General features: G+C 50.9%; 1 protein-coding gene across 2 annotated transcripts in view; it reads right to left on the bottom strand.

The window, feature by feature from the left end:
* Positions 1 to 4322: 4322 nt before the first annotated feature.
* The window catches only part of GRM2 (glutamate metabotropic receptor 2), a 69626-nt gene continuing 49950 nt past the window's right edge, over positions 4323 to 23998 (bottom strand). For both annotated transcript variants that reach the window (XM_088482062.1, XM_088482063.1), the window contains exons 5-6: positions 22106 to 22274; positions 4323 to 5042 (exon numbers count right to left, since the gene is read on the bottom strand). In XM_088482062.1, coding sequence (XP_088338188.1) covers positions 4969 to 5042; positions 22106 to 22274 — 243 coding nt within the window. In that variant the 3' untranslated portion in view covers positions 4323 to 4968. The remainder of the gene's footprint in view (positions 5043 to 22105; positions 22275 to 23998) is intronic.

The raw sequence follows: 23998 nt of genomic DNA, 5'->3' as shown, positions 1-23998 counted from the left end.
TCCAGCCTCGTTACATTGTACACTGCACATAGTCATTCTGTGTAGTTATGCTGCCTCATTACATTGTACACTGCACATTGTACATAGTCATTCGGTGTAGTAATGCGGCCTCGAGCCTCATTACATTGTACACTGCACATAGTCATTCTGTGTAGTTATGCTGCCTCATTACATTGTACACTGCACATTGTCATTCTCTGTAGTTATGCTGCCTCATTACATTGTACACTGCACATTGTCATTCTCTGTAGTTATGCTGCCTCCAGCCTCGTTACATTGTACACTGCACATTGTCATTCTCTGTAGTTATGCTGCCTCCAGCCTCATTACATTGTACACTGCACATTGTCATTCTCTGTAGTTATGCTGCCTCATTACATTGTACACTGCACATTGTCATTCTCTGTAGTTATGCTGCCTCATTACATTGTACACTGCATATAGTCATTCTGTGTAGTTATGCTGCCTCCAGCCTCGTTACATTGTACACTGCACATTGTCATTCTGTGTAGTAATGCTGCCTCCAGCCTCGTTACATTGTACACTGCACATTGTCATTCTCTGTAGTTATGCTGCCTCATTACATTGTACACTGCACATTGTCATTCTCTGTAGTTATGCTGCCTCCAGCCTCATTACATTGTACACTGCACATTGTCATTCTGTGTAGTAATGCTGCCTCATTACATTGTACACTGCATATAGTCATTCTGTGTAGTTATGCTGCCTCCAGCCTCGTTACATTGTACACTGCACATTGTACATAGTCATTCGGTGTAGTAATGCGGCCTCGAGCCTCATTACATTGTACACTGCACATTGTCATTCTGTGTAGTTATGCTGCCTCATTATATTGTACACTGCACATTGTCATTCTCTGTAGTTATGCTGCCTCCAGCCTCGTTACATTGTACACTGCTATGACATATGCTGGCGCTATACAAAAAGTATAGAGGATGATTTCTTTATCTGTAGGCCGCGAGAAGTGGCCCTGCGGGGGTGGCAGGGCTGGGCTGTGTAATATATGGGGGGGGTGACTGGGCTGGGCTGTGTAATATATGGGGGGGGGTGACCGGGCTGGGCTGTGTAATATATGGGGGGGGGGGGGTGACCGGGCTGGGCTGTGTAATATATGGGGGGGGGGGGTGACCGGGCTGGGCTGTGTAATATATGGGGGGGGGGGGTGACCGGGCTGGGCTGTGTAATATATGGGGGGGGGGGGGTGACCGGGCTGGGCTGTGTAATATATGGGGGGGGGGGGTGACCGGGCTGGGCTGTGTAATATATGGGGGGGGTGACCGGGCTGGGCTGTGTAATATATGGGGGGGGTGACCGGGCTGGGCTGTGTAATATATGGGGGGGTGACCGGGCTGGGCTGTGTAATATATGGGGGGGGTGACCGGGCTGGGCTGTGTAATATATGGGGTGGGTGACCGGGCTGGGCTCTGCAATATATGGGGGGGGGGGGGTGACAGGGCTGGGCTCTAATATATGGGGGATGGCAGGGCTAGGCTCTGCAATATATGGGGGGTGGCATCGCTGGGCTCTATGTAGGGGATGGCAGGGCTGGGCTGTGTAATATATGGGGGGGTGACCGGGCTGGGCTGTGTAATATATGGGGGGGTGACCGGGCTGGGCTGTGTAATATATGGGGGGGTGACCGGGCTGGGCTGTGTAATATATGGGGGGGGTGACCGGGCTGGGCTGTGTAATATATGGGGGGGGTGACCGGGCTGGGCAATATATGGGGGGTGGCAGGGCTGGGCTGTGCTGTGTAATATATGGGGGGTGGCAGGGCTGGGCTGTGTAATATATGGAGGGTGACAGGGCTGGGCTCTGCAATATATGGGGGGTGACGGCTGGCCTCTAATATATGGGGGGTGGCAGGGCTGGGCTGTGTAATATATGGGGGGTGACAGGGCTCGGCTCTGCAATATATGGGGGGGGTGGCAGGGCTGGGCTGTGTAATATATGGGGGGGTGACAGGGCTGGGCTCTGCAATATATGGGGGGGCGGGTGACAGGGCTGGGCTCTGCAATATATGGGGGAGTGACAGGGCTGGGCTCTAATATAGGGGGTGTGGCAGGGCTGGGCTGTGTAATATATGGGGGATGGCAGGGCTAGGCTCTGCAATATATGGGGGGTGGCATCGCTGGGCTCTAATATATGGGGGATGGCAGGGCTGGGCTGTGTAATATATGGGGGGGTGACAGGGCTGGGCTCTGCAATATATGGGGGGGGGGTGACAGGGCTGGGCTCTAATATATGGGGGATGGCAGGGCTAGGCTCTGCAATATATGGGGGGTGGCATCGCTGGGCTCTATATGGGGGATGGCAGGGCTGGGCTGTGTAATATATGGGGGGGTGACGGCTGGGCTCTGCAATATATGGGGGTGGCATCGCTGGGCTCTAATATATGGGGGATGGCAGGGCTGTGTAATATATAGGGGTGGCAGTGCTGGCTTTTGGGGTGGCTATAAAATGTGAAATGCTAATATGCTCCTGTTTGTATACAAAAGACAATGTCTCCTTTTTGCATTGGTGTCTCAGCCTGGCGCCCGCTCACAGCGCGGTTATAATCTGCTGTCATGCCGGAGTATAAATGACAGGCGCACTGCGCAGATAGCCTCCGCTGGAGTATAAATGACAGACGCACTGCGCGGATATGTAGCTCCCGCTGGAGTATAAATGACAGGCGCGCTCCGCAGAGACGTAGCTCCCGCTGGAGTATAAATGACGGGCACGCTGCGCAGAATAAATGACGGGCACGCTGCGCAGAGACGTAGCTCCCGCTGGAGTATAAATGACGGGCACGCTGCGCAGAGACGTAGCTCCCGCTGGAGTATAAATGACGGTCGCACTGCGCAGAGACGTAGCTCCCGCTGGAGTATAATTGACAGGCGCGCTGCGCAGAGACGTAGCTCCCGCTGGAGTATAAATGACACGCGCTGCGCAGAGACGTAGCTCCCGCCGGAGTATAAATGACAGACGCACTGCGCAGAGACGTAGCTCCCGCTGGAGTATAAATGACAGGCGCGCTGCGCAGAGACGTAGCTCCCGCTGGAGTATAGATGACAGACGCGCTGCGCAGAGACGTAGCTCCCGCTGGAGTATAAATGACAGACTCACTGCGCAGGTATGTAGCTCCCGCTGGAGTATAAATGACAGACGCACTGCGCAGAGACGTAGCTCCCGCTGGAATATAGATGACAGACGCACTGCGCAGAGACGTAGCTCCCGCTGGAGTATAAATGACAGACGCACTGCGCAGAGACGTAGCTCCCGCTGGAGTATAAATGACGGGCGCTGCGCAGAGACATAGCTCCCGCTGGAGTATAAATGACAGGCGCGCTGCGCAGATACATAGCTCCCGCTGGAGTATAAATGACAGACGCGCTGCGCAGAGACGTAGATCCCGCTGGCGTATAAATGACAGGCGCGCTGCGCAGATACATAGCTCCCGCTGGAGTATAAATGACAGACGCGCTGCGCAGATACGTAGCTCCCGCTGGAGTATAAATGACAGGCGCACTGCGCGGATACGTAGCTCCCGCTGGAGTATATATGACAGGCGTGCTGCGCAAAGACGTCGCTCCCGCAGGAATATTAATGACAGGCGCACTGCGCAGAGACGTAGCTCCCGCTGGAGTATAGATACCAGACGCACTGCGCAGGTATGTAGCTCCCGCTGGAGTATAAATGACAGACGCACTGCGCAGAGACGTAGCTCCCGCTGGAGTGTAAATGACAGGCGCGCTGCGCAGAGACGTAGATCCCGCTGGCGTATAAATGACAGGCACGCTGCGCAGAGACGTAGCTCCCGCTGGAGTATAAATGACAGGCGCACTGCGCAGAGACGTAGCTCCCGCTGGAGTATAAATGTCAGGCGCGCTGTGCAGATACGTAGCTCCCGCTGGAGTGGCCTATGCGCGGTTATAGGGCCGCAGTGATCGCTACTTCTCAGCGTTACTCAAAACTTACTTTAGGTGTTAATATAAAGATCTGGGTGAAGGGGTCAATCCAATTAGCCGCAATACATTCGCGGGTGTGCGGTAGCGCGGCACCTGAATTAGCTGAAAACTGCCGGCAGCCCGGTAATGCTGTGACTGAGTTTGGGCTGAGAACGGGCAGCGTTGGGTGCGGGATGTGGAGCTGGTGTGGGCATTTTAGCGCCGTGGCAACTTGCATCCTTTGCGTCTAATTGATGTGACCCCTTGGCGGTAAAGTAGTTTTAGGCAATGACCACTCAAACTACAAACATATTTTATTTACATAATACTAATATTAACAGCATTAACCATAGAAATCGAAAGTGCTTACAAATAGAACTTGTTCGTACAGATGACGCTGTTTCCGCGCTGCTAAATACTGCGCCTTTTGGCGTGACAGAAAAAAGTCTTATTTCTATTACCCACAATATATTGGTTCAAACATTTCAGTGAAATCCCCATCAGGCATCACATTGTGTCCCAGCTGATTATAGTGCAAATAAGGGAAGAAGACTGTTACATTTGTCTATAGAAATTGCATCGGTTATAGCAGTGTGGCTGCTGCAATAGTCAGCGACTGGCGACACCGAAGCGGCCTCCACCTGTTCTAGTCCACACCGCATTCTGCTGTACATGTCCAGTAATCCTACAATCATTGTATCTGCGCTGTGCCCTCTGCAGGTCTCATCCACAATCCAGCTCGGGCCGTCGATCCTTTCATTGTGCGCACCTCTCAGTGTGAAGCGTCTTTCTCCCCTGGGTGGGGATAACACCCATCATCCGCGGTTTAGGTGACACCGCAGCTGATTTTGTGCCAGAAAATAAAAACTGAGGTGTTTGTTTTGTTTGGGATTTGGGTCCATTCCTGATGGATTTGGGCAGATAATGTGGTCACGGTGCAACCTCTCCAGGCACCGCCTCTGGCGTTCCGTGCCTCTCAGCATCGCCATCGCATCCCACCCGCTCTCCACTGGGCACGTCACAGGGAGGAGGTTGTAGAGTCCACCACTTCTCGCCCATTGCACACAGTTGGGACATATTGGACGGTGGAACCTGCAAACACATGATAATTACAATATACAGATAAGTTTATGGTTACGGAGGGGTGGGGGGGGGGGATTAGAGATGTTTCTGTAAGTTGACTAAGTGTTATGGTCACTAATAAGCATCCAGCGCTCCTACAGTCTAATGATCCTGCATGATGTCGCTGCTTCAGTGCAACCGTAGGGGGTAGTATTAATGAGCAGCTAACTCCCTCGTTAGTGAGGATACAGAGACTCGCAGGTTAATGGGCAGACAGAGGTTCCTGTGGGGACATGAATTGTAAATCAACCCATTAAAAGTGTCCCTGGGGCAGTATGGGGGGGGGGGGTGAGGACGGAATGACAATAGACGAGGGGGGGTGGCTTTCAAACTACAGTCTTCCCATGCAAACCCAGTGGTTACTGGCAGTAACGCTGTGATATCCCCCCTCTCCATGAATGAGCCCCACACTCTTCCTGCTGAGACTCCCCCTCCCAGGACACTGTCACTCTAGATACTGATCTAGATCTTTCATGACTCATTAAAACAAGCTTAGTTGGCCTGTGCAATGCTGGGATTTGTGGTTCCACAACATCAGGCGGAAGATATGTTGCCCACTTGTGAATTAAAGATAGACATGAGTAATGGTGACCCCTTGATTCTGCACCGATTAGAGCGACAGTTAAAGACTTTGCACCTATAAATCTTGGTCTACACTCCGCCAGCAGAACATGTGTAACAAAGCGCATTTCTCCAGCTAAACGGGCTAAGCATAGATTGGCGCTGGTAGTTAGTTTGGTCATTTGCTTGCCATGGTTGCATTGCTCTATAATAGGTCAGGCTTTTACTTAAAGGGCCAGTAACCAACAAAAATTAAACATTGATTCACTATTGAAAATTCCTTGAAATCCCGGAGAAAACCCATCATGTTCCTAACACAGCACCATATTGAAGACCATAGATGGAGGCACCTGATTGGCTGTGATTTGTGTCACTCATTCCTTAGTTCTTATCCAACCATGTGCCACGCTCTTTGGTAGGGTCGGACATCGGAAGCCCACCATCAAACGATGGCTGGGCTTCCATCGTTGAAACTTTCGATGTGATGGTAAGGGAATCAGTATGAATCAAATCCCGACGCCGGCAGATCGACAGCAGTGAAAATCCTGACAGGTGTAACTAAAACCCTAACCTGCCCCCCTGGTGCCTAACCTTAACCCCCCCTAAGTGCCTAAGCCCCCTGTCCCCACAGCCTTAACCTAAGTCTCCCGGGGGGGGGTACCTAACCCTAACACCCCCCTTCCCCTGGGGCCTAACCCTTCCGGTGGGTGCCTAACCCTGAGACCCCCCCAGGAGCCCCTAACCCTTGGGATCCCGGCATAAGTATAATGACAGGCGTCGGGATTTCGATGCCTGTCATTAGTACTCTGCCGGGATTTGACCGCCGGGAAGCCAGCGGTCGGCATTTCGACCGTAGGCTTCCTGACTGATTCCCATGGTAAGTGCCCTGTTTGCGCATGCGCAATATCACTGTAGTGTGGCTGTCAGGAGGCGGGATCGGGGGTGGGATTGGGGCGGGGCCTGGTGCAATTACTGTGTAGGGACAGGTCAGGTCTCTGAGGCAGAGACGGCCTCCAATGATCAAGATGTCTGAGGCAGAGAGCTCCAGCCAGGGACGGTGCAGCTCTCAGCATTGTTTATTATTAATAAAAGGACAACCATCGGATCACCACCTGATCATTACCATTCTATGGCGGCACACATCGAAGCACTGCCAACGAATGGTAAAAACACTACCATCGCAAGAAAAACATCGATGGTCAGCAAACATCGACCATTGATATCCATCCCTACTCTGAGTGAGAAGTGACTCCCTTTTATAATGTGCAGAGAGAGTTTTATAGCTGGGAGGGCACATATATTTATATATATATATATATATATATATATATATATATATATGATATAAGGCGTTGGGGTCTCTAAAACATAGATTCTCCAACTTGGTCCTCAGGACTCCAGACAGTGCATGTTTTCCAGGTATTCTCACAGAATCACAAGTGAAATAATTATTTCCACCTGTAGAACATTTAAAATGTGTCAGTGAGTAATGAGTACACCTGTGCTCCTGCTGGGTGACCTGCAAAGCCTGACCTGTGTGGGGTCCCGAGGACCAAGTTTGAAAGCCACTGCTCTATCACATACAGCACGGGTTCTCAAACTCGGTCCTCAGGACCCCGAACAGCGCATGTTTGCAAGGTCTCCTCACAGAATCACGAATTAAATAATTAGCTCCACCTCTGGATCTTTTAAAATGTGTCAGAGGGTAATGAATACACCTGTGCACCTGCTGGGTGACCTGGAAAACGTGACCTGTGTGGTGTCCTGAGGACAGAGTTTGAGAACCACTGACATACAGTATATGGGGCCATTAACACATTTATTGATGGGAAGTAATGAACAGCTTCCCCCAGGTGCCCCAATGAGATTTTAACTTCCTATGTGCTTGGTGCTAGTGTCCGCCATGTGCTGTATGTAGTCTGTGATGGGGGTAGGGTATGTGCAGGGGTACCGAGAGGGGGAAATAGGTACTAATTACCTGGGCACGGGCCGCTGGAGGGGCCCGGGTCCGGTGGCGCCCCCCCGCCCTCACTCTTAAATCCTATGGGGGTGTGGTCCTCAAGGCTCCCTAACAGGTCAGGTTTTGGTGATATCCATGGTTGAGCACAGGTGGTTAAATCAAATTGACTGAGGTACTAATGAAGTCACCTGTGCTCAACCATGGATATCTCTAAAACTTGACCTGTTGGGAAGCCTTGGGGACCACGTTTGGGGACTTCTGCTCTAGTGCTTAGCTCGCAATGTACTTTACAGTGTGTGCATGTGGGAAACAGCCGGGAAGCCGGCGGGTGCAATTCCGACCGCCGGCTTCCCGACAGCTAAATCCCGGCAAGGGTTAAATGACAGGCGTCGAAATCTCCACGCCTGTCATTTTACCTATGCCGGGTGAGTGGCGCCTGGCATCCCGATAGAAGCGAAGCCGGGCTTGGACGGGGGGGGGGGAGGGTTAGGTTTAGGGCTCCCGGGGGGAACTTAGGGTTAGGCACCACCCCGCGGGAGGTTACGGTTAGGCTAGGGGAAGGTGGGTTAGGGTTAGGCTAAGGAAAGGGGAGATTAGGGTTAGGCACCCCTGGGGGGAGGTTAGGCTAGGGGGAGGGAGGGTTAGGGTTAGGCACCCCCGGGGGGGACTTAGGTTTAGGCAGCGGGGAAGGGGGGGGTTAGGTTTAGGCACTTAGAGGGGGGATTAGGGTTAGGCACTTGGGGGGGAGGTCAGGGATAGGCACCCCTAAGGGAGGGTTAGAGTTAGGGGGTAGAATAGGTTAGGTTATACTTACCTTCCGACGTTCGGGATTTCCACCTGTGTCGGGCTGCTGCCGGGATTTGCGGCCGGCGGTAAATCATACAGAATCCGTGTATGTATATATGTGTTTGTGTGTGTGTGTGTATATATATATATATATATATGTATGCAGTGGCGTAACTAGGGCAGGGCGAGCGGGGTGCGTGCCCTGGGCGCCGTTGGACCACGGTACCAGCCCGTCCTAGTTAGCCAGTGTAGCGCCGACCGCAATGAGTGCGGTCAGCGCTACACCTTTACACAGGACCGGCACTATGCTTCCAGCGCCGGTCCTGTGCTGCACGCCTAAGCCCGTTCCCTCCCCCTGAGCGCTTGCCCAATAGTGCTAGGAGGCGGGCTCAGGCTGTGCATAACACACGCATCGCCGCCAGCGCTGGCGGCGATGCGTGTGTTAAACAGCAGCCAATGAGAGTCATATAGACTCTCACTGACTGCTGCAGCACCCACTGCAAGAGCCGGGCTTCGTCCGGCTCCTGCAGTGGGTAATGGGACTGACGTCATGATGTCTGTCCCATAATGCTGAGCGCGCCAGCCCGGGCAGACTGGCGGGCGGGAGCGGCGTCGCTGACAGAAGCAGGAGCAGCGTGGATTCAGGGAAGTATATTTTTATACATATATATATTTTATTTTTTTTAACCTATCTGCACAACGGGGGAGGGAGGTGGCTACTACTGGGGGGACCTCTACTCCCCCATCTCTACTGGGGGATATGTGGCTACTACTGGAGGCGCCATTATTGGGGGGCCTACTACTGGGGGCACTTAATCAGGAGGGGGAACCTCTACTGGGGACTACTACTTGGGGGGAACTACCACTGGGGGCATTATAAAAGGGGCCTACTACTAGAGGCACTGCACTCGGGGGACCACTACTGGGGGCAATAATAGGAAGGACCACTACAGGGACCACTGGATAGGGGGGGGGTCACTACTGGGAGCCTGCATCAGGGGGACCACTACTGGGGGCAATAATAGGAAGGGCCACTACAGGGGGCACTGGATAGGGGGGATCACTACAGGGTGTCTGCATAAGGGGACCACTACTGGGAAAACTGCATGGGGGGGACTACTGCTGGGGGCACTATATAAAGGGCACTGCATAGGGGGGGGAGACTACTACTGGGGGCACCATATAAAGGGCACTGCATAAGGGGATACCGCTACTGGGCGGCATTGTGGGGACTGCTACTGGGGGCACTGCATTTGGGTGGGCCACTACTGGGGGTACTGAGTAAGGGGAACTAATTGGGGGCTGTATAAGGGGGACCATTACTGGGGATACTGTATAAGGGGCACTACTATGGGCCTGCATAAGAGGGACCACAACTGCATACTGGGGGTACTGTATAAGGGGTACTACTGGGGTTAAGGTGCATATGGATAGGAATGTTCAATGTGAAAATAAAGGGGTGTGTCATGTTAACACACCCCATTTTTAAGTGACCACGCCCATTTTTGTCGCACGAGCCTTCAGCGCGCGCACATAAGGGAGGCGGGGCCTCCCTTTTCAAATTTGCCCTGGGCTCCAAATACCCTAGTTACGCCACTGTATGTATGTGTGTTTGTGTATATATATATGTGTGTGTGTGTGTGTGTGTGTGTGTGTGTATATACAGTCAGATCCATAAATATTGGGACATTGACAGAATTTTCATATTTTGGCCTCTAGTCACCACCACAATGGCTTTGAAATGAAACAAACAAGATGTGATTTACCTGCAGACTTTCAGATTTAATTTGAGGGTAATTACATCCAAATCAGGTGAACGGTGTAGGAATTACAATGGTTTCTATATGTGCCTCCCACTTTTTAAGGGGACAAAAGTATTGGGATAAACTAAACAATCCTAAATCTAACTTTCACTTTTTAATACTTTGGTGCAAATCCTTTGCAGGCAATTACAGCCTGAAGTCTGGAACGCATAGACATCACCAGACGCTGGGTTTCATCCCTGGTGATGCTCTGCCAGGCCTCTACTGCAAATGTCTTCAGTTCCTGCTTGTTCTTGGGGCATTTTCCCTTCAGTTTTGTCTTCATCAAGTGAAATGCATGCTCAATCGGATTCAGGTCAGGGGACTGACTTGGCCATTGCATAACATTCCACTTTTTAGCCTTACAAAACTCTTTGGTTGCTTTTGCAGTATGCTTCGGGTCATTGTCCATCTGCACTGTGAAGCACTGTCCAATGAGTTCTGAAGCATTTGACTGAATATGAGCATATAATATTGCCCGAAACACTTCAGAATTCATTCTGCTGCTTTTGTCAGCAGTCATATCATCAATAAATACAAGGGAACCAGTTCCATTGGCAGCCATACATGACCACGCCATGACACTACCACCACCATGCTTCACTGATGAGGTGGTATGTTTTCGATCATGAGCAGTTCCTTTCCTTCTCTTCCCATCACTCTGGTACAAGTTGATCTTTGTCTCATCTGTCAATAGGATGTTGTTCCAGAACTGTAATGGCTTTTTTAGATGTTGTTTGGCAAACTCTAATCTGGTTTTCCTGTTTTTGTGGCTCACCAATGGTTTGCATCTTGTGGTGAACCCTCTATATTCACTCTTGTGAAGTCTTCTCTTGATTGTTGGTAGAATTTGGGTAAGGCGCGCTCTCTATTAGATGGGGCGGTGTATAGTGTGCGTAGGTAAGAGTAAACTTATGACAGAGAGACGTAGACGGTAGTGTTGGGTCAAAGGTTTTATTAAGTAGGCACAATGCTGCTTGAGGACAAATGACCCAGGGGCAGTGGGGGGGGAAGAGCAGGAGGGTGCACGGGTGGGAAGGTGGGTGGACCCTTTTAGGGGGCTCCTTACCGTGCGGTTCTGGACCAGCACGTTGTCCCTGCTGGACCTTTGGTCGACAGTCTTAACGCCCGGCAAAGTGATGGTGGAAGTCTGTTAGGGTGGATGGTGTGGCGGCGTCCCGCAAATAGTACAACTTACCTACCGGTAGGTGCCTTGGTAGGCGTTGCGATATAGGATGGTGATCGGCAGTCTCTATTGGTGTGTAGCGCCATTGGTGTGTCCCTGCTGGCCGTTCTTTGTGTGCTGCGGCTCCTGGTGCGGCTGCGCCTCGTGCTGCTGGCACCGGCGATCTTGTTTGTGCTGGCAGACTGAGTCAGCGTGGTGACTGAACCCGGGTTGGGTAAGCGGACTGCGACGGGCTGGCGGCTCCGGGAAGTGCTGCGGTCACAAGTCGGTGGTGCCGCTCGCCGGAGGTGCTGGCGGCTCCTTGTGATCAGTGGTCACTGTGCGCGGCAGGGGGGGGGTCTCTGGCGATCAAATGGGGTTCCAGGACGTGGTTCTTTGATGGTGGCTGATGTGGATCTCCAACGCGTTTCGGCTGTGCCTTAATCATGGAGGTTGACCGCACTTCCGGCACCAAGCCCTCTCACCCCCGCCCTACACTTGGTGTCATCAGCCGCAGGAACCACGAGGAGCCGTTCAATACCGCCAGCAGACGGCATCCCACATCCGGACATCCACCCGCGGTCGTCCCGCTGCACCACGTGGCACATGCACAGGGAACCGGCGCGCATCCCACCTCACGGAGCCGCCAGCCCGTCGCAGTCCGCTTACCCAACCCGGGTTCAGTCACCACGCTGACTCAGTCTGCCAGCACAAACAAGATCGCCGGTGCCAGCAGCACGAGGCGCAGCCGCACCAGGAGCCGCAGCACACAAAGAACGGCCAGCTGACCCGGCGCTACACACCAATAGAGACTGCCAATCACCATCCCTATATCGCAACGCCTACCTAGGCACCTACCGGTAGGTAAGTTGTACTATTTGCGGGACGCCGCCACACCATCCACCCCTAACAGACTTCCACCATCACTTTGCGGGCGTTAAGACTGTCGACCAAAGGTCCAGCAGGGACAACGTGCTGGTCCAGAACCGCACGGTAAGGAGCCCCCTAAAAGGGTCCACCCACCTTCCCCCCCGTGCATCCTCCTGCTCTACCCCCCACTGCCCCTGGGTCATTTGTCCTCAAGCAGCATTGTGCCTACTTAATAAAACCTTTGACCCAACACTACCGTCTACGTCTCTCTGTCATAACAGTTTACTCTTACCTACGCACACTATACACCGCCCCATCTAATAGAGAGCGCGCCTTACCCAAATTCTACCAGTCTTTAAACAAGGTACTAACAGGTACTCCTACCATAGGCGCAGCACTCTCATACTCCCAACCTCCTTACCCTCCAGAGACACGCACATTCCCTCTCCCGACCTCTCTCCCCCCCTGCCCCAATCCACCCCCACAGCCGTACCAGTGAGTGCGGTTCACCCTCCTTCATCCGTTCTCTTGATTGTTGACGTTGACACATATACATCTACCTCCTGGAGAGTTCTTGATTTGGCCAACTGTTGTGAAGGGGTTTTTCTTCACCAGGGAAATAATTCTTCTGTCATCCACCACAGTTGTTTTCCGTGGTCTTCCAGGTCTTTTGGTGTTGCTGAGCTCTCCGGTGCGTTCTTTCTTTTTAAGAATGTTCCAAACAGTTGATTTGGCCACACCTAATGTTTTTGCTATCTCTCTGATGGGTTTGTTTTGATTTTTCAGCCTAATGATGGCTTGCTTCACTGATAGTGACAGCTCTTTGGATCTCATATTGAGAGTCGACAGCAACTGATTCCAAATGCAAATGTCACACCTAGAATCAACTCCAGACCTTTTACCTGCTTAACTGATAATGAAATAACGAGGGAATAGCCCACACCTGTCCATGAAATAGCTTTTGAGTTGATAGTCGCATTACTTTTGGCCCCTTAAAAAGTGGGAGGCACATATAGAAACCGTTGTAATTCCTACACCGGTCACCTGATTTGGATGTAATTACCCTCAAATTAAATCTGAAAGTCTGCAGGTAAAGCACATCTTGTTTGTTTTATTTCAAAGCCATTGTGGTGGTGAATAGAGGCCAAAATGTGAAAATTCTGTCAATGTCCCAATATTTATGGACCTGACTCTATATATGTGTGTATATACAGTATGTGTGTTTGTGTGTGTATATATATATATATATGTGTGTTTGTGTGTATATATGTATGTGTGTATATATATGTATGTGTGTATATATATGTGTGTGTGTATATATGTATGTGTGTGTATGTGTATATATATATATGTGTGTTTGTGTGTATATATATATATATATATGTGTGTTTGTGTGTATATATGTATGTGTGTATATATGTATGTGTGTATATATATGTGTGTGTGTATATATGTATGTGTGTGTATGTGTATATATATGTATGTGTGTGTATATATGTATGTGTGTATATGTATGTGTGTGTGTTTGTGTGTATATACAGTAAGTATATGTGTGTTTGTGTATATACAGTATGTATATGTGTTTGTGTATATATGTATGTGTGTATATATGTATATGTGTGTATATATATGTATGTGTGTATTTGTGTATATATATATGTGTGCATGTGTATATATATGTATGTGTGTATTTGTGTATATATATATGTGTGCATGTGTGTATATATGTATGTGTGTGTGTTTGTGTATATGTATGTGTGTATATACAGTAAGTATATGTGTGTTTGTGTATATATATGTGTGTGTATATATAAATGTGTGTGTATATATGTGTGTGTGTATATACAGTATGTATATGTGTGTATATATGTGTGTGTGTATATATGTGTGTTTGTGTATATATGTGTGTTTGTGTATATATGTGTGTTTGTGTATATATGTATGTGTTTGTGTATATATGTGTATATATGTGTGTTTGTGTATATATGTGTGTTTGTGTATATACAGTAAGTATGTGTGTTTGTGTATATATATGTATGTGTTTGTGTATATATGTGTGTTTGTGTATATATATGTATGTGTGTGTATATATGTGTGTGTGTATATATGTGTGTGTGTGTATATACAGTATGTATATGTGTGTGTGTGTGTATATATGTGTGTGTGTATATCCAGTATGTATATGTGTGTGTGTGTGTATATATGTGTGTGTGTATATACAGTATGTATATGTGTGTGTGTATATATGTATGTGTGTATATATGTATGTGTTTGTGTATATATGTGTGTTTGTGTATATATGTATGTGTTTGTGTATATATGTATGTGTGTTTGTGTATATATGTGTGTTTGTGTATATGTGTTTGTGTATATATGTGTATATATGTATGTGTGTATATATATATGTGTGTTTGTGTATATATATGTGTGTATTTGTGTATATGTGTTTGTGTGCATGTGTATATATATGTATGTGTGTATATATGTATGTGTGTGTATGTATGTATATATGCATGTGTGTGTATATAGGTATGTGTGTATATATGTATGTGTATGTGTGTATATATGTATGTGTGTATATATGTGTGTATGTGTATATGTGTTTGTGTATATATGTGTATATATGTATGTGTGTATAGATGTATGTGTGTATATATGTGTGTATGTGTGTATATATGTGTGTTTGTGTATATATATGTGTGTATTTGTGTATATATATATGTGTGCATGTGTATATATGTATGTGTGTATATATGTATGTGTATGTGTGTATATATGTATGTGTGTGTATATATATATGTATGTGTTTAGTGCCCGATCTCCAGCTGACTCTCTTCCCTGGCTCTTTCTCTGTCTGTGCTGCTGACAGTCACAGAGGACCCACGTCCCACAGGGGATGCCCAATATTTCTCCTCTGGATCACAGGAGGTGACTCACATTCCCCCTTTCCCTCTGTAGCAATTATCAGCATCAGGTCACATTGGCCTCGGTGCTGCAGCCGCTGACTGTCGTCTTCCTATAAGCCCACATCTCCCGGTCCTGCCCAGCTGTCTCTTACAGAGGCTTTCTCTGCATCTCGTTAGCCTAATCCTTCACCCAATACCCCCGTACTGTCACATGAAAGTGCTGCCCACACGTTACACGCAGGACTAGGCGGCACGGATGCCATTATAACAATTATGTAACAGAACAGAAAGTGTCTGACACTCTCAGGGAGACATTAGCCAGGCGGTGGGTACATTAGCCGGGCGGTGGGTACAGCAAAGGATGATGGACTGTCTCAGACAGTAGCCATTGGGCAGTTCTCTGGGGCCTATTTATTACTGATCGCCATCATAGTGCTGGAATTTAACAAAATGCCCCCACAGGGACTGAGGCTTTGAAAGGAGCCCGTCTCTGCGATGTGACGGGCGGGAGTGAAGGGCCGGGACTCCAGCACATGTGTGGTCTGCTGACCACGCATACGCCGCGGCCATTGCCAGGGGAGGGTTCCTATGGAAAATATGGCAGCATTGCACCCCACTTAGAAACCGATGGAGGAGGCGGCTGCCAGTGGGAATGGGGGGAGCACAGCAGGTATCGGAAATATCTGCTGAGGACCCTTTGTCATACATTTGGGAGATACTAAATATTTCTACTTCAGGGTCCATAGGGGGTCCACAGGGTTGACCTTGGGGGGGTATAGCTGGATCTGGATCCACGGGCACCACGCAGTTAAAGCTTTGCTGCTCCCAGGATGCACTTGGGTCCGTCCTCCTCTATACCCCGCCCCCAACCACAGGCACCTCAGTTTTAGTTGGTGCCCGGCCGGAGTCAGGTCACCCTGTCGCAGTGGGGCTGCAGGAGCAGCCCCTAAGCTTTATTTTAAAAGAGAAATTTTTTTATTTTTTTCTACTTTTTTTACATTTTTAGAGCGGCAGCATCAGACTGTCCTTTAGGACATCCACGCTGCCGCTCCTTCTCCCGGCTAGCGCCGCGACGCCAGTACAGCTCTGGGGATCGCGGCGGGACCCCAGAGCCTGTACTAGCCAGGCTCTGGGGACTCCCTTGACTGCTGCCGGATGCTACGGGGATCAGGTAAGCCGCGGGTCGCCGCGTGCGGCGGCCCGCGGATACTTTACATGCAGTCAGAAGCCTCCGGTCTCTGGGGACAGACCGGAGGCGCTAGCGGCGGCGGCGGGATCCCCCTCTATTGAGGAATACCCCGCGTGTCCGCTAGACCACCAGGGTAACAGGCTGGTAGCGGGACCGGCAACCCGGGGGTTAATTGCTAGCCAGGGGAGGCAGCCTTCCCTGTCTAGCGGCTCCTCCCCTCAGCTCAGCGCACCTTTCAACTAGCAGTCTGGCGTCGCTGAGCTGCTCTTATCTTACGGCCACTCCTCCTCTGAGGTCTCCGGTGGCCATCTTTACTGGCAGGCATCGCAGACTCCCAGGCGGTATCAAGTGGACCGGTCCCCTTGTGTACCTCTCCCCTGCTAAAGGACAGTGTACACAGCGCTATAGCCCTCCCAGACACTGAATCTGGGCGGTTGATTGTAGCGGAAGGTGCAGTGAGTACTAACTTTTCTGCATTGTATGTGACTATTGCTAGTGCTGCCTGTCTGTGACTTATTCTCCTTGCTGTCAGCTTATAACTATCCCTTTCCTTCTCCTACGGCCCGGCAGGTGTGTGGGGGAAGGGCGTTTTTCTGAGACCCTCACTTATATAAATCACGTATTTGTGGGGTCAGTCATATACTGTTGTGTGCTACACAGTACCATATCTGGGCTGTTGTGTCGCATACTGGTGAGTGCGCGGGTGTTAAAACCGTAATTCCTCTGGTGATACGTATTTCTTGTGATTTACGGTATCATGTCTGATGAGGAGACTGAGCGCTCTGTGGCTCCTGTGCTATTTTCCTGCAGACGCTGTGCTGCTGGAGTTGATGAGGAGGACTTATCTCAGGATGGTCTGTGCGGGCAGTGCCAGCTGGTACCGGGCCCCTCCAACCCCCCTGTGTCACAGGACCCTCCTTGGGCGATGTTTTCACAGGTGCTGGCGTCTATTGCGGACCGGTAATCGGTCCCATCAGCAGTCCCTTCTAGGGCGTTGCCTCAGCCCACCATCCCCCATTCCCCGGGTGTTCCACAAATATTGCGGTCTCCCCCCGGGGCCCAGACTGTGGGTCCTTACTCGGGACTGCCTGTGTATGTGCAGTCTCTCCCAGTGACGCGTCAGTCTGTAGTGACTTTGCAGAGTTTTGCTCCGACGGCTCCTCCGCCTTGGGTGGATGTTCTCTCCAGCTCTGTACAGAGTCTGGCGGCTTCATCCTCGGCGTTTCAGTCGATGTTGCAAAGTGATGTGCCACCAAGGGCGTCTAAACGTCCGGTTGTGAGTTCACTAGCTGCGCAGTTGTCGGACTCGGAAGTGTCCTCAGATGATGGAGAAATCCATGAGGACTCTGACGCCATGGGGCAGGAGGTGGAAGCCTCCATTAATGTTCCAGCCTTAGTTAGGGCGGTGCGGGCTATCCTACATGTTGAGGATGATGCGCCGGCTCCTAGGTCGAAGTTTCCTAATTTTAAAAAGGCCAAGGTGACTTCAACTGTGTTCCCCCTGTCTGATCAATTAACGGATCATATGGCGGCGGCCTGGCAATTACCCAGTAAGAGGTTCCATCCACAGAAGAGGTTGGCGGCGAACTATCCTTTTCCTGAAGCTCATTGCAGGAAATGGGAGACTCCGCCGGCGGTGGATTCCCACGTTACCCGCTTGATCAAAAGCGCGACGCTGCCATTGCCGTCTATCTCCTCTTTGAAGGATCCCACGGACAGGAAGGTGGAGGCTTGTTTAAAGTCCATTTATTTTCTTTCCGGGGCGGTGGCTCGTCCGTCCATGGCTATCTCCTGGGTGGCTAAAGCCATTGAGGCCTGGGCCAATGCCTTGGAGGATACCTTTCCTGATGAGGCTCCGGATATCCAGAGAGCGTTAGTGGGACAGATGCGGGATGCAGCTTCCTATATTGGGGAAGCGTCTTTGGATGCCAGCCTGCTCACTTCTAGGGTGTAGGCTGCAGCGGTGTCTGCTCGGCGCTCCCTGTGGCTGAGGTCCTGGAGGGCTGATGCAGATTCAAAAAAGGGTCTGGAGGCCTTGCCTTTTAATGGTGATTTACTGTTTGGTCCGGATTTGGACAAAATAGTGGATACTTTGGCTAAGTCCAAGTCGGCTTTCCTCCCTTCGGCCTCTGCGCCGGCTAAAGTGAGGAGCTCTGCCTTTCGGTCCTTTCGGGTTCAGGGTAAGGCCAAGGGCCAGTCCTTCCCGAGACATTCGGCGACCAAGGCCGCACCCAAGCCCAAGAAGCAGGCATGGAGTGCTCGGCGCCCTTCTTCCAAGCAGGAGGATAAGCCTGCTGCCTGATGGGACGGGCCTCTCTCTGGGGGACCCCAGAGTGGGAGGCTGACTTCTCCAATTCGCCCAGTGTTGGCACAATACCACCACGGATGCCTGGGTTCGAGAAGTAGTCTCTCAGGGGTACGCCCTGTCTTTTCGGTTCAGGCCGCCCCACCAATTTTTCTGCACGAGTCCTTCTCTGGACAAGACCAAAGCTGGCCAGATTCAGGTAGCTATAGAATCCTTGCTACAAGCAGGGGTCATTGTTCCCGTTCCGCAGTCTCAGTGCGGGACGGGGTACTATTCTACTCTGTTTCTGGTACAGAAACCCAATGGTTCTCATCGCCCTATCCTGAATTTGAAGTCTCTGAACAGATACCTCAGAGTTCCCAAGTTCAGGATGGAAACGTTACGTTCCATCATTCTGGCGATGGAACCCGGGGATTATATGGTCTCCCTCGATATCCAGGACGCCTATCTCCATGTGCCCATAGCACCGGCACATCAGCGGTATCTGAGGTTTGCTATCCTGAACCATCACTACCAATTTCGGGGCGTTGCCTTTCGGCCTTTCCACGGCTCCGAGGGTGTTCACCAAGGTGATGGCAGTTATGGCTGCCCACCTTCGGGGTCAGGGTCTACGTCTGTTGCCGTACCTGGACGATCTTCTGCTGCTGGCGAGCTCCCTGGAGGTGCTTCTTCGACATCTCCACCTGACCATTGCTTGTCTTCAAGCACACGGGTGGTTGATAAATTGGAAGAAGTCCTCCCTGATTCCATCACAGCGGATGGTTCATTTGGGAGCCCTGCTGGATTCTTGTCAGCAACGGATTTTCCTGACTACGGAGAAGGTCTCCTCCCTGCAGCTGCGGATACACAGTTGCCTGAGCAGTTGCCGCCTGTCGGTCCATTCGGCTATGAGAGTTCTGGGGTCCATGGTGTCGACATTCGACATGGTGGAATTTGCCCAGTTCCATTCCCGGCCCCTGCAGGGGCTGATTCTATCGGAATGGAACGGGTTACCTCACCGGATCCGCTCTCAGATGCTGGTGTTGTCCCCGGAGGTTCGGCAGTCTTTGGCTTGGTGGCTTCAGACAGCGCATCTGGTCGAGGGGCGCCCCTTTTGGATCCCGGACTGGGTCCTGCTCACGACGGATGCTAGTCTCCGGGGTTGGGGGGCAGTGACCGGCTCATTATCGCTTCAGGGTCGTTGGTCCGCGGAAGAAGCACTTCTCCCCATCAACATCCTGGAACTGCGGGCGGTATACAGGGCCCTGCAGTCGTCCGGCCCCGCTCTTCACGGAAGGGCGGTTCAGGTGCAGTCCGACAACGCCACCACGGTGGCGTACATCAACCACCAAGGGGGAACTCGCAGTCGGAGTGTCACGTTCCAGCGATCTCGGCAGTCTTCATTCCCGGAGTCCTCAATCGGGAGGCGGACTTCCTCAGCCGTCACGACGTGCATCCCGGGGAATGGTCGCTTCACCCAGAGGTGTTTCAGCTACTCGTGGACAGGTGGGGGCTGCCGGAGCTGGACTTGATGGCCTCCCGTCACAATCACAAGTTGCCCGTTTACGGGTCAAGGACAAGAGACGCAGGCGTCTGTCTGGTAGACGCTCTGTTGGTGAAATGGACGTTTCACCTGGCGTATCTGTTTCCTCTGATATCCCTGCTTCCTCGGGTTCTGTGGAAATTCAAGCAGGACAGCGGCACGCTCATGCTGGTAGCTCCGGCGTGGCCCAGACGTCCTTGGTACTCCGATCTGAGGTGCCTATCCATCGACGCTCCGTACCTTCTCCCTCAGCGTCGGGACCTGCCTTTACCCGGATCTGGTTTGGCTGTCTTTGACGGCGTGGCTCTTGAGACAGCCGTCTTGAGGTCTAGGGGTTTCTCCAGTTCGGTCATTGGTACCATGCTTAGGGCACACAAGCCTGCTTCCGCGCGGATTTACCACAGGGTGTGGCGCACTTATTTTCAGTGGTGTGAATCCAGAAACTATGATCCGCAGGTGTTCCGGGTTTCCAGAATCTTGGAGTTTCTTCAATCGGGTTTGGACCTCGGCTTACGCCTGGCCTCTCTGAAGGTTCATGTGTCTGCTTTGTCCGTGTGGTTTCAGCGACGGATTGCTACACTGCCAGATGTTCACACCTTTTTCCAAGGTGTTCTCAGGATCCAGCCTCCCTTTCGTGCCTCCGGTGGCTCCTTGGGACTTGGCGGTGGTACTGCGGGTCTTGCAGGGTCCTCTTTTTGAGCCGCTTAAGTCGGTGGAGCTCAAGTGGCTGACGTTTAAGACCATTTTTCTCCTGGCAATTGCTTCTGCCAGGAGGGTGTCAGAATTGGGGGCGCTTTCCTGTCGCTCCCCTTTTCTGATTTTTTACCAGGACAGGGCAGTGCTCCGCACGCGTCCTGAGTTTTTGCCCAAAGTGGTCTTAAAGTTCCACATTAATCAGGAACTTGTTGTGCCAGCTTTTCAGTCACCTGATCTTTCTGCTGGGGAGACTTCCTTAGATGTGGTCCGGGCGCTTAGAATTTATGTAGACCGGACGGCTTCGGTTAGGAAGTCGGATTCTTTGTTTGTCCTCTTTGGTTTTCACAAGAGGGGTTGGCCTGCCAACAAGCAAACGTTAGCCCGTTGGCTTCGTTCCGTTATTTGTGAGGCTTATGCACAGGAGGGTTTACCTGTGCCAGCCTCTGTTAAGGCTCATTCCACTCGTTCTGTGGGTCCCTCTTGGGCTGCTAGACGTGGCGCCTCCGCTGTTCAGCTGTGTAAGGCGGCTACTTGGTCTTCAATTCAGACGTTTTTGAGGTTCTATGCGTTTGACACCTTCGCCTCTCAGGATGCATCCTTTGGGCGCCGGGTACTCCTTTCAGCACAGGAGCGTCCCCGCCCTTAGTTGAACTGCTTTGGGACATACCCAAGGTCAACCCTGTGGACCCCCTATGGACCCTGAAGTAGAAAACAAGAGATATGGTAAGAACTTACCTTTGTTTTCTCTGTTTCTACGAAGTCCATAGGGTCCACAGGGCGCCCGCCCTGACGCACCTGGCTTCAAATGGGCTGTGTGGCTGGTCACCGGTTTTCCGTCTCCCATTTCTGTGAGTATGGTTTCTTGTGTGTTCCAGTCTTCCTTCTCTCTGTTTAGTCTCCTCCTCCGGCCTTAGCTGCTTACCAACTGAGGTGCTGTGGCCGGGGGCGGGGTATAGAGGAGGACGGACCCAAGTGCATCCTGGGAGCAGCTAAAGCTTTAACTGCGTGGTGCCCGTGGATCCAGATCCAGCTATACCCCCCCAAGGTCAACCCTGTGGACCCTATGGACTTCGTAGAAACAGAGATAACAAAGGTAAGTTCTTACCATATATCTTGTTTTGTGGTTACCCCCCAAAAACACCCGTTTAAGCTGCAAATATTTCTGGATAACTGGGCCCCTCTATGTTTATAGAAGGAGCAGCCATTGCACAGGTCCCTGGTCTCTTTCTCTATATATCTTTGTGTGTGCAATAGAAGAAGCTGTTACTCACTGTGTGACCCTCCGGCCCCGGCGCCACTGAATCGGTTGGTGGCCGTGCGGTGACTGGTGACATTTTTCTGCGGCTGGAACATGATAACGTGGAGTTTTGGGGTGAAGAGACAGCCGAGGACCACTGAGCCACTGAGACTGACAGACACGCATAAGGTGGTGGTTTGAACCTGAGAGAGGGAGACAACGTGTGAGACAGACATCATATAATGAGACATCACACGCCCTGGGCTGTGGTCTCAGGAGACAGCAATGTTCAGGGTATGGGGCAGAGTTGCGTCTGGTAAATGTAAATGAGTGATGTGTATTTTGTAAGCTCATACAATGATGAATATAAGTAACCAGGATGATATATGTGGTAGGTATGCGTGGCAGGAGACCTATGCACATTTTGGGGTACCATGTCTGCACAGCTACTCGTTTTTTTCTTGTGGCACAGACGGATGAACTTGGTGTGGGTCCACAGGTCCAAGACCTCTGCTCCTCACCAAGCAGGGGCCACGGAGCATGTGTGAGTACTGCCACGTGCACAGGGAATTCCCGTACACACCCCAAGCAGGGGCCACGGAGCATGTGTGAGTATTGCCACGTGCACAGGGAATCCCAGCACACGGCACAAGCAGGGGCCACGGAGCATGTGTGAGTACTCCCACATGCCACATGCACAGGGAATCCCAGCACATGCCATAAGCAGGGGCTACGGAGCATATGTGAGTACTGCCATGTGCACAGGGAATCCCCGCACACGCTGCAAGCAGGGCCAAGGAGCACGTGTGAGTACTGCCATGTGCACCAGGACTCCACGCACAAGCCCTGAGCACAGTTGACATCCATGACCTCCTTCAATAACCCTCCCAACACCCTGCTAGTTACAGCTGCTGGGATCCCTTGCACAGGACCTGTATAATACAGTCGTGGCCAAAAGTTTTGAAAATGACACAAGTATTGTTTTTCACAAAGTTTGCTGCTTCAGTGTTTAGGCAAAATTGTGAGTGATTCCGCTCCCTTGGCTGAGAAGAAACCCCACACATGAATGGTCTCAGGATGCGTTACTGTTGGCATGACACAGGACTGTCACCTTTCCTTCTCCAGGCACAAGCATTTTTCCAGATGCCCCAAAGAATCTGAAAGGGGATTAATCAGATAAAATAACTTTACCCCAGTCCTCACCAGTCCAATCCCTGTACCTTTTGCAGAATATCAATATGTCCCTGATGTTTTTCCTGGAGAGAAGTGGCTTCTTTACTGCCCTTCCTGACACCAGGCCATCCTCCAAAAGTCTTCGTCCTGTGTCATGCCAACAGTAAAGCATCCTGAGACCATTCATGTGTGGGGTTGCTTCTCAGCCAAGGGAGTGGGATCACTCACAATTTTGCCTAAGAACACAGCCACGAATAAAGAATGGTACCAAAACATCCTCCAAGAGCAACTTCTCCCAACCATCCAAGAACAGTTTGGTGAGGAACAATGCCTTTTCCAGCATGATGGAGCACCTTGCCATAAGGCAAAAGTGATACATAAGTGGCTCGGGGAACAAAACATTGCAGTTTTGGGTCCATGGCCAGGAAACTCCCCAGACCTTAATCCCATTGAGAACTTGTGGTCAATTCTCAAGAAGCTGGTGGACAAACAAAAACCCACAAATTCTGACCAACTCCAAGCATTGATTAGGCAAGAATGGGCGGCCATCAGTCAGTATGTGGCCCAGAAGTTGAGTGACAGCATGCCAGGGCGAATTGCAAGGGTCTTCAAAGAGAAGGGTCAGCATTGCAAATATTGTCTCTTTGCATAAATTTAATGTAATTGTCAATAAAAGCCATTGACACTTATGAAATGCTGTAATGTTACTTCAGTATACCATAGTAACATCTGACACTTATGTAATGCTGTAATG

This window comes from Taudactylus pleione, unplaced genomic scaffold (genome assembly GCF_031769625.1).
Source record: "Taudactylus pleione unplaced genomic scaffold, aTauple2 ptg000281l, whole genome shotgun sequence".
NCBI lineage: Eukaryota > Metazoa > Chordata > Amphibia > Anura > Myobatrachidae > Taudactylus > Taudactylus pleione.
The sequence above is the reverse complement of the archived record's forward strand: the minus strand, read 5'-3'. Positions and strand labels throughout refer to the sequence as shown.